The sequence below is a fragment of the Opisthorchis viverrini genome (assembly GCF_000715545.1).
Source record: "Opisthorchis viverrini unplaced genomic scaffold opera_v5_11, whole genome shotgun sequence".
Taxonomy (NCBI): Eukaryota; Metazoa; Platyhelminthes; class Trematoda; order Opisthorchiida; family Opisthorchiidae; genus Opisthorchis; species Opisthorchis viverrini.
Genome location: NW_008751667.1, coordinates 625,874 through 637,658, shown reverse-complemented (window position 1 = coordinate 637,658; position 11,785 = coordinate 625,874). Strand labels below are relative to the sequence as shown.

The 11,785-nt window shown below is 43.1% G+C and overlaps 1 protein-coding gene across 1 annotated transcript in view; it reads right to left on the bottom strand.

Moving 5' to 3' along the window:
* Positions 1-11,785, bottom strand: part of T265_01031 (hypothetical protein) — a gene marked incomplete at both ends in the record, with an annotated part of 30,985 nt that overhangs the window by 3,732 nt on the left and 15,468 nt on the right. The window contains 3 exons of the mRNA XM_009164974.1: positions 3,368-3,463; positions 5,858-6,026; positions 9,135-9,427. Of these exons, the coding sequence (XP_009163238.1) occupies positions 3,368-3,463; positions 5,858-6,026; positions 9,135-9,427 (558 nt within the window). The remainder of the gene's footprint in view (positions 1-3,367; positions 3,464-5,857; positions 6,027-9,134; positions 9,428-11,785) is intronic.

Genomic DNA, 11,785 nt, shown 5'->3' with positions numbered 1-11,785 from the left:
GGAAAAGCTGCTCGGCGCGTCAGTTGGGGAAACAAAATTGTTCTTTTAAAACCCGCATCTGGAAGTTCTCACTGACCCCCCCCCCGCCGATACACTGTCTTTGCGCCCTATTAATTGTTCCCAAAGTAGGCCCAATGGATATCGAAAAAAACACTTTTCGTGTGGTAGGTATTTTTTGGAGGGAGATTAAAAGATAATGCGTCTGACCAGAAATACGCCAAACTTCGACTAAATTTCGACGGAATTAGGATGCGTGATGTTACCTAATTAAAGCGTTAGAGGTTCTTTTTGGTATAGAAAGAACGAATAATTCAGCGAAATACACTCAATCGGAAACTAATTTGGTTTTTCGAAAGACTCATCTGGAACCCAGCTGAATCTCTCGGTTTCGATGTTTCCAGGCAACTGAATGTGCTGCACCAGGCCGCCTCATGCTTCAGTTGCTGCGATATTCGAGATATCGCGATACATATGTATTTTTGTAGTGCACTACTCATAAGGTCGCTGAAATTAGTTTGCAACTGAGTGTACTTCGCTGATTTCGTTCACTCTGGTTTCAAGTGGAACTAAAGTTGACGGAAACTCGGGGACTGCGCCTACCTGATGAGCTCCAAGGAGGGCAAAACCAGTCTTGGGCTGTCGAGGAGTTTTTAGCAACCTTATGAGTAGTACATTACAAAAGGAACGAAGACTTTTTTACCTAGAGCAGTGATGGGGTGACAGACCAACTCCTGGGAAAAGAGCAATAACGGTACTCCCGCGTCAAGCAAGGATTAAGTTCGAAGAATAATTGGATAAATTATCGGAAATCTTCCATCAAAATTATGCATGTATCTGATCAAGTCAAGGTATTATAAATGCTCATAATGTATTCGTTTGAAAGCACTGTTTCCGTATGAAGAGACTTGAAAATCGGTTTGAGATTCGAGTCTGATCTGTTGGTCAGCACCTCTTGGTCAAACGGTCAAATCTTTAATTGGACACTTCATGGGGTTTCGCGATATGAGCACTGCTAGTAATTCCCAATAAGAGTGAAACGGCGGTATAGTGCTTCCCAACTTTTGAACACATTGTTTTTTGTCATAAAGGAAGCTACTCACAAGGTTGCTGAAAACTCTCCGACAGCCCACGACCGGTTTCGCCCTTCCACTTCGGACTCATCAGGTGGGCGCAGTCCCCGAGTTTTCGTCAACCTTATGTTCTATTGGACTGTTCTCGAGAAATACACTCATTTGCAAATCAATTTGGTTTCCACGGGAGACTCAATTGAATCTCTCGTTTATGATGTCCTCCAGCTGAATGCGCTGCACACAGGCCCCTCATGATTCAGTTGGCACGATGTTCGAGATATCGCAGTATATCTTCATAGAGGAAACTACTCACAAGGTTGCTGAAAACTCTTTGACAGCCCACGACCTGTTTCGCCCTTCCACTTTGGGCTCATCAGGTAGGCACATTTCCCGAGTTTCCGTCAACGAATTCAAAAAAGCTTGGTAGTCGCGCCCAGCCAATGAGCCTCAGGAATGACAAACCTGTTTTTGGGCTAACAAAGTGTCTTCGGTCACCCAGAAAATAGTACATTCAGTCAAAATAAAGTGGACAGCAGTTTGATATGAGGATGACTCTTGGCTTTGTCTTTACCCAAGATGTCTGCTTCCAAGGCCATAATTCTAAAGGACACAGCCAAAAATCACCGAGGATACCCAAGTCCCTATCAAGAAAGCTCATTGTGTCCGGCAACAAATGTTTCGAGGCTGCTCTTGCCTCGCTGTGTTCATTGCTGTATTATCAGCACCAAAGCTCATTGCATAACCATACCATTGTTGCTGAATTGTGGGTTAGCGACAGCTTTTTAAATCTCCAGCAAGCAGAATTCATGTGAGGTTGAATTTCACACATGTGAAAAAAAACAAAACTGCGCACCAGGTGTTGCTTGGCGATTTCCACCGCCTCACATTTTTCAGTGTAACACGGTGAACCTGTTTAGCAGTCGACAGACACTTATGTCCTAGAAACAAATGAAGAAAATCTATGCATAAAAGCCGAGAATCATTATACGGTCGTTCCAACCTCGGAGATTCTCGGAACCGTGACATTCCAGCTATTCGCTTGAACTCCTAACCGGTCCGTCAAGAACGGGTTATCAACGCTGTGATGAATCGCACTTGGTTTAACTAGGATGAGCACCATTCAACATCAGAAATATCGTAAAGTCGGAGAAATTCGTGTTATGGTGCGCTGCCGCTCGTGGCCGAACGGTTGTGTCCAGTCTAGTGGCCTGGAAGTCGCGGGTACAAGACGCCCTGGAGTTCCGTCGGATGCTCAATAAGGATGGAACAGTTACGCGGTGCTTCTGGTCTACGAAAGAGATTAAATTTCCATACATACTGGGCGTACGGAGACAACGGAATGACTAGCGGGCGGGTCGAAACTGTTGAATCCAATACTTGTTAGTTAGTCAACAGTAGACGTAAAATGTTTTGACACAAAACACATAACTCTGTGAAGAAAACCCTGAGTTTGAACTAACGTCCTGACAAGTTAACTTTTTAGAATAATCCCCCTAATAAGAAACAAAATCGTACCAGGAAAACCTGCATAAAATTGTGACTGTTGCTCTGCTCTCGTGTGAACAACTCATCTACTTAGTAATGAGCACTCACAGATTCGTAAAGTTTGTACTGACATTCTCTCGTCTGAGCAGTCTTCATTCCGTCCCCGCATGACTATTCTAAGTATAACTCACAGAATCGATAGAAAACTGGTTTTGATCTTTGCCTTACTTAGAGTTTGCCAGGAATACATATCACCGACTGTACTGGGATTTAAACCCTGGTCACGTGACACGCAAAGCACTACATCGGCACACACTGAACGAATTCAAACTAGTCTAGTCATTTATAAGCTGTTGGACAGCTTCAAGTCCTCAACGAAGCACGCTATACGACATTGATTTATTTATATTTATTTATTTAGTGCGCTGGTTGAGAGCCTACAACCAGACAGTCTGATAAGTAGTGGGAATCGCACCTTTCAAACAGTCAGGAGATGCAGCTCAAAAATCGTGAATTAATTTCAAAAAAGCTCTGTGCTTCCTTGGATGTAAAAACAATTTCTTTTAGGGATGAAGTTCCCGGTCTGCACTAGACTTGCTTTGGCTTTAGCGTCGTTTCACAACATCCGGTGCGACACTTTCAGTTCTAGTATTTTCGGGTTACTTGTTGGAAGCCCGAATTTCCAGAGTCAGGAATGGTAGGCTTTTTGGAAAAGTAGTCAGTAACTTTAAAAATACTGCGTACACTGTATCATATTCACATAGTCATGAGTAACAAAACAAGTCTTATTGCATTAAAGCTCCGTAACGTACCTATTATATATCCTTGGTAAAAGTCTGTCTTGTTCAAAGTTGCCGCATGTCCAAGCCAAATGGTCTCCTGGTCGTTGAACTGTCTCCCAAAACGAACTGAAAATTATTGACAAAAGGAGTGGTTATAAGGTACATGCGCTTCAGAATCGCAACGTTATAAATCATATTCTCTCCAGGTACAACTCCCATTTCGTGTGGTGTGTCTTCTCTTTGCTTCAGAGTTTTTGTCTCCATTTACATCGAGGTACGATGAACACCTAAGTCTGATCACATTTCCACACGAAATCCAAAGGTCTCCGACAGTTTTCTGGGCAGCTTTTCTGCGTTGCTACACTTTCTACGATCCACAAATCGAGTGACCTGATGTTGAAAATTCTGCAGACGTTTGTGAAAGCGACTTAGCGGGATTTTGGCCTCTGATCTCCTTAAACTTGAAGCCATTTGCTTGGTTGAAGTGCTCAAATGAACATGCTGTTCAAAGGAGCTTGGTTAAAGTCCTTTGAGAGGGGTGTAAAACATATGGTAGAGAGAATTATGCCGCCACAGAATTCAGCGTTTCAAAAAGCAAGGCTACTATGACCTGTGCGTTTCAGTGTGAACAAAAATTAAAATTTTTGTTTGCACAGAATATTTGAAAAGCGAACATTCTTGAGCGTCCTCTTGAACTTTCCGGGACGTTTTTTGAATAATTGACAACAAAGAACGAACGCTGCAAAGCGGTTCCATAAGTTCTCTAGTGATTTTCACCTTCCATCAGAAGCGGAGCGGAACTTGGATGCCGGACCAGATGCTACTTGCCTGCTTCATCAGTAGTATAGCGTAACACTGATAATAACACTGATAATAATTGAAAGATTAACGCGCATGAAACTAGTCTTAGTTACTGTGAACATGTGATCATTCTGGAATCATATTCTGACCGTCCTGAGAAGCGTATTAGTTTGAGAATACAATTCAGTGTAATGGAAAACGATAAAGAGTCAAAGGATCTATGTTCATTTTATGATTTCTTTATCGATTAGTTAGTGGTGTTCAGTCTGCTGAAGACGCCAAAAATTTGGAGATTTTAACCCCGATTCTGTCGCGTAAGTGAACTCAGGCTGTTTAGAAAGTCTAGAATCAATATATAGCTCTTAGATTCTTGTTAGCTTATTGAGAAATACCGCAGGACGAGAACTTACTCGAAAATTTCGCCAAATCTCATACTGTAGAAAAACCACAAGTAGCCAAAAAGGAGGGAAAATTCATTTGTCAACCGGACCTTCCAAACGAGCAGCCTTCACCCAAGAAACCGGTCAACTCATGATCTTGCAAGAGGAATCTCGTGAGTGAAGAATGAATGGCGCTGACCTAGTGGCTGTTGATCTGTTCGCCGAGCTTGGCAACTGGCTTGCAAACGTTTCAACTCCATACGAGGAGACCTCATCAGTGTGCGCTACCGATTTTTCAACACATTACCCATGAATGGCCTGCTGTTCTGCCTGTCTACCATCAGTGATCAAGAGAGAGTTCGCGTCTTCGGATGCCCATGTGAATTCCTGGGGTTGATATTTGGTAATGTGGTGAAATATTGGTAGCTCGGGTGGTTGGTTGCAACCAATCAAACTCGAGAACAGCAGACCACAACGCAATCCGAATCAAAGCCAGAGAAAACAAGCTACCAAACTTAGAGGGCGTTGGGATAACCCATCAACACAAAGGAACACAGACCACAACGCAACAAAGATCACGAACGGACCAATAGATTTACTAAATTCGTTACACTTCAAGTTGCCAATCGCGTCAGAAGATGACAGATAGCCTTCGAAGGCTATGTAAACGCACGCAAGCAAGCAAGAAGTACCCATCCAACTGCGCACTGATGATGTCTCCTTGTATGTTGACGAAACGTTTGCGAGCCAATTGCCAAGCTCGGCGAACAGATCAACAACCAATGAGGTTGATAGTTCCCGACAAGGGGCAATTAGCCTCACAGTGCTTCTCGGCTTTTCCAGTTTGATCTTTTTTTCAGTTCGCACGATACTACTAATCAGTTTGAATGGCCACACTAATTAAGGTGACGTGACCTTCAGTAAGTTTTCCAAATGATTTATCCTCCTTGACCTCAAATGTTCCAATGGTGATCCCGCTCAGTCATAAAAGTTCAACGGTGTTATCAAGACCTGCCATAAACGGTAATATTTCACGACATCAGTAGATGCAGAAAGTTACAAGAAAATGAATGAGTCCGTTGTTGGCTGTTCTCGAACCAGAGCAGAATCCTTGCACACAAACACACACAGTTGTTGCTTAGTTAATCCTGTCCTTTTTACTCTCTTTTTCAGGAGTTTTAACACGAGCAATGGGCGCGAGAATTCCCAACACTCTTGGTCGTGTTTCAGCGTAGTTGGCTACTAACGTGACTTCCTTCCGGTCGCAGTCTCAGAACAGTTACGTGATGAACTAAGTTGCACTGTCCCAGAAAGCATTCAGGAATTACGAAAAACTCACCTTGTAAGTTGTGCGTTGTGGTGTGATTATCGACCTCCAAAACAAGACGGAAACGTGTTCGAAATCCGCGAATACGATGATAGTAGCCATCGTTGAGTTGGATTTTTGGACCCAGTACCCGAATCAACCCGCCACCGAGGTCATAATCAAGTGTCAGATAGCCGGAATTCTGTGAGTTTTTGGAAAGCAAGCGTGAAACTCATTCCAAACTGTGAAAATTAGGTAATCGTGGTCTATCTACTTACAGGCTTAGTAAACAGTCTTATTATGGCTGAACCACTTAAAATGCAGGAATAGAAATGGACACGTTTATGCAGATCAATAAACAAATCGCCAGTCTTTAGATTCCAGTCCCATTGATTGTTTACTTTTTTTCAGCGGTGACACAAAGTTTTGTGGCGGTGTTTTAAAAACCGTCGAGGTAATAGAGTTTGCTGTGATATCTCTTGACTCAATTCATGGTACGTCACCATGTATCTTCCGCAGGATGGTCTCCCTTAGGGGGAGGGGTTATTAGACTGCAACTATTCTGAGCGGACAACGTGAGTTAAATTAGTCAGATCGATAATTCTTGACCAACTGCTAGACACATTGAATTCAGCTCACACGGCGTAATAATGATCGTGAAATTTTGCGAAACACCTTGACCAACTGCTAGACACATTGAATTCAGCTCACACGGCGTAATAATGATCGTGAAAATTTTGCGAAACACCAGCTCGATAAACGACCACCAGGTTCTGTTGTTCTATTGACCAGTCAAAGTAATTGTGCGCCGAGAAGTTTTCCAAAGCATGTTCCGAAAAAAAGCTTTTTTCAAATATTTGTTTAAATAGTCGGTGTGCCATAAAATCCCTGATTCCAGACATCCGGTTTATCTATCAGTCACATGCCTATCTTGAAAAAAAATAACGAGGATAAAAAAACATTTGTCCACACGCTGAGAAGAATCAACCAGAGGATGTTTTTTTTAAAGTGAATGCATTTGACATGAGTAGCCTTGGCTGAGATTGAAACTCAATGAATTGAAATGTGATATCGACTTATCATATTAAATGTTTGTACAATGAGATCAGTTCCACCCACAGAGAAGAACTGAGTGAGCGATTTGCTAACTTCATCTTTTGATTTGTGTGTTAGCGACCCGAGATGCGATAAAACCCCACGACCGAAACCTTTAAAGTTGCCTTTGCAGCAAGGATAGTCTACTGTCATTAATCACTGGTCGTTTTGGAATACCGGTAATTCCAAAGTGGTTACACAATGCGTTCAGTTAACTCGCGGTTGCCATAGCAACTAAAGTGTGTTGTGAGAACCAAGTCGTCGTTGTTACAATGGCAACTCCAGTTAAACACTTCACTTGATGGAATGCACGGTTAGTTCAATTTTCACGCTTGTGTTGGTGACGTGGAAATAAATGTTAGCCAACTTGCTACACATAGAGTAATAATATGCTGTAGCCATAAAAATGGCCATATGCCCGTCTTTCACAGGTCTCTTTCATTTGCACCTCATCCTTGTTTTGCTACTCACGTGGAACCAAGTTGAGTCTCTCGCAAAACCAAATTAGTTTGCAAATGAATGTGGTTCGCCAATTTCGGGAACTTTGATTTCAAGTAGAACATGAGGTTGACGGAAACTCGGGGACTGTGGCTATCTGATGAGCTCCAAGAAGGCCGAAACCGGTCGGGGGCTGTCGACAAATTTTCAGCAACCTTATGAGTAGTGCATTACGAATATAGAAGAGGAACACTTTTCACAAAGTCCAAAGCAGCTGAAAATAGATCATCTATACGGAATCTTTCGCTCATTTTCTGGTTGCTTGTGGTGCTAAGTGGGACCTTGTATTGATGAGGTCTAATCACCAGGTTGAAGCTCACGACGCGATACTCACCTAGGTCCACTGGCCAATCTGAGTTCACGGACAGGGGGAGTTCGCCGTAACTGACTCTGCATGGTTTGTCACTCCAAGACCTTTGTTTGAACTGCTGTTATTCTGTTCGTCTGTTTATCTTTTAGTTTCAGCTATGGGTGTCGGTCACAGGTGAGACGCAACTAATGGTTTAGTCTCTAGACCGAAGGCACTGGACCGGAACGGAGTGATTCAGCCCTTTGATATGAACAAGTGCAGACCAGCCCTCAACAATGCTTATGTCCTATCTAGTTATTTCTAGTATGGTCAGTCAATACGGTCTAGCTTAACTTCCGTGAGAATTAGACAAACTTTGTCAGGAGCTCTTATCTCAGTCTTTAGGAGTCGCATTTCCCCAAACTGGCACCAGGTTGTCGGTCCATTTGCCTGTAGGTTTCTTATGATGGCTGATGTTTGGTCATCTTCTAACTTTGAACATCCACTACCTCACTTCACAGCGTCCTCACCAGCCCAATGGTGATGTGGTTGCTGTGGTGAGTGGATAAGACTCTGAAAACAGTCAAGTCAATTGAAGCCTGGTGCCGTTTTTGGGAGTTGACAGATTTTTCACTATTTTCCACCTTCACTTCGCCCAATCACACTCTGAACAGATCGCATTTTCCTCGGAACACATCCTCTCCGTTTCCGACCAGAATTACACACGATCTCGACTGAAAATGTCTGCAAAAGCTTTGTCAGTGGAGGAAAGAACGTTGGCTGAAAAAAAGTGACAACAATTGAAGAGCTACAGAGACGTGAACGAGTATTCCAAATAGGCTAGCGCTAATCTCAATGCTAATTAGGACTTGCAAAATGCCATGCCTAGGAATTCCACCGGGAATAGAGTGCGATGCGTGAAGAATGATTAATAGCAAAACCTAGTTCTTCGTACATCGATGATCCGATTAGGTCGTGAAAACTCACAAGCCTCGGCAACCAAAGTAACCCATTTGAAATAACGGATGATACAATGACAAGGACAAAGTATGTCCTTCATTGACGCAAGTGGTCAAAAAGTTCGCATAAGGGGCTGGTTGTTGGGCGACGGTGCGTATATGACATTTAGACGATAAGCAGTTCAGCGGGACAGCCAAACAATTTTAGATTATGTCTTAGCTCTCATGGTGCTCGTGGTTTTAGAAGTGTTTGATAAGACGGACGACCAGTTTAGTGACAGTTGCTCTGTTTGTGGTCCAAACCTGAACACGCGTCAGTAGCTAGAAATCTGACAGAGCGATGCACACTACCCCTGATTGGAACATGACGTACAAGCACCTAGGTGACAGATTGGCACATATCGCATGGACGTTACTCATATCAATACATGCTTGAAGTAAACAACCATGCCTGTCAAACCACACTCACCAAATACACGTGGAGATAATCCCCACTCTGATCAGCGTTTGCAACAAAAAGTAGGGTGGCCACTTGGTCAGTTGGAAGCGGGTCGGATTGCAACCGGATGGTCTTCTGACCTGTCGTTTGGATCCCGAGCACAAATTCATCATTTTCCGTGTTCCTCTTTCGGTCAGTATAGGACAGTCGGAGATAGCCGATTGTATGAATATCGGATGAAAAATTACTTTTGAACAGGCTGGTCTGCAAAATCGGCATTTGGGTGTCATATTTTTCCGCTCCAAAACTCAGCGTTGTGCCCGCTAAAAAGACAGAAGTACAGGCAGGACATGGTAGCGTGATAGTCATTCGATCGATAAATCGATTAGTATAAACACGAGTCATGCAGATCTGTGGTTTTAACCCCAGCGTCTCCATAGAGGGCGAAACTAACTTTTACTGCTTTGCTGATTATAGAACCTTAGAGGCACTGAAATAAAACAATCAGCGCTCAGTCAATCAATTGGAGAGCCGAAAACTGTCATATACTTACAAGAAAACGAGCTATCTCTTCCAGAGTTGACAGAAATGAGTTAGTTATCAAACAGACTAGCAGTCTGAAGACATGGTTAAACGCATTATCAATCACAAACGAGTCTTTTCATGTGAAGTATTTGGGAACATTCAACTCGTGATATCAATGAGAAGATTCGAGAAAACTTAGTGACCGAATATGTCACTAGAAACTTCGGCCACGTGAGAGCCTGGCAACTGGGATCAGGGATACAATTGGTTCACATCAGGAACACCTGTCCACCAAATAGACACAGATAGTAATTTTTTTTGCCTCTGCATTAACTGGGAGTTCACCGATGGTGCTGGTTATCGAGCTAATCCTCGGCCTTCAGGAGGGACCCGATAGTTACTTTATGGCAACATGGATACCCAAAAAGTGTCTCAAGGATACAGATATCGATGGTATTCACTGGGAGATTGCAAGATGCTTAGCACTGCGTGATTTCGGAATTAATGGTAGCCCGGTAACATGTTTTTGCAGAATCCGACGTTTCTCGTAAAAAGTGCCGAATCTGGAATGTAAACTCGGTTAGACGTTCACGATGAATGGCGTCAAGCGAAGGTTTCATGATTACTTCTGAGGTCAGCGATGAGCCGTTTATACATACTCTTCCAGCTTTTTTCAAACTAAGATTTTGATGGGATATGGAATTGCGCGCATGTGGCTAAATGCAAACGTTCGCAAAAGTGCAACGAGTAAGGTGAGCAAGTAGGAATTTTAGTGATGAAAACTACTCACGAGGTTGCTGAAAATACTTCGGCAACCCATGACGGGTTTCACCCTTCTTGGAACTCATCGAGTAGGCGCAGTCGTTGAGTTTCTGTCAAGTATATGGTTTATTTGAACTCAAATCGCAGGAATTGTGTCAACAATGCACTTATTTCCCTACCAGTTTGTTTATTAACGGCTCGCTCACCAGGATCCCAGCTAAATCTCTCATTAATAACTGAATATGCTGTACAAGGTCACCTTATCTATCCCTTGGAACGATATTCAGGGGCCACAGGGTCGACAAAACTATGTGGAGTCCACGAGTAGTTTCACCTTTTCTGGTGCGATCCAGGTAGGTTTAGGAAATGAATCTCGATGACCTTCACTCCTTGCTCCCAAACCAAGTTGTGCGTAATTTGAGATAAAGGATCACTTGTCAGGTTGATTTGGTGTTAACGAAAGACTAAGCTAAACTTCACCTGAACCGTTTGGGTGAATTGCGGCTAAGTCTGCCGCAAATTATTTCGCAACGGTTGACCGAAAAATGATTGAAGGTTTCTTCGAAAGGGCGGCCATACCAATGACCAGAGAAGGATAGTTTTTTCTGACTTTTCTTGTCACTAATTTGATCATTGGAAATACATACTGTAACTTGAAATTGTTCCCTGACAACTCATCATTTGGCTTCAAGTAAAACTTGGGGATTTAAAAGAGAGACTTTCGTGATTTTTTGGGGGCATCTTGTGGGTAATGAAGCGCACCAGCGGACCTGAAAGTCTGCTGCTTGTTTATTCCTAGGCCGAATCACTCTTGACCTGATTTTCGGCTGTGCTCCTCGGATGGAGCCTGGAGCACTCACAGCTCGAGGTTTTGTGTGCATTCCACTTTCGTCCAACATACTCGAACGTGTAGATTGGGCCCACCTGGTTGCTGTCATGTGAAAGTACGGAACACTTATTGCAAAATCAGTATATGTATAACAAAGTATAACCAATGGCGGATTTTTCTCCTAAAAGCTAGCTTTGAATGTATTCGTAATGCACTACTCATAAGGTTTCTGGAAATTCGTCGACAGCCCAAGACCCGTTTCGTCCTTCTTGGGGCTCATGAGTTAGGCGCAGTCCCCAAATTTCACGAAGTTAGCGAAATACACTCATTTGCAAACAAGTTTGGTTCTTTGAGAGACTCACCTGGAACTCAGCTGACTCTCTCGTTTGTGATGCTTCCGGGCAACTGAATGTGCTGCACCAGTCTGCTCCATGTTTTCGTCGCTTCGATATTCGACATATTGCGATACATATATATTTGTAATGCGCTACTCATAAGGTTGCTGAAACGAGTGTATTTTGCTGAGCTAACACATGTTGGTACGCGGTTATGGAAAGCATGAGTC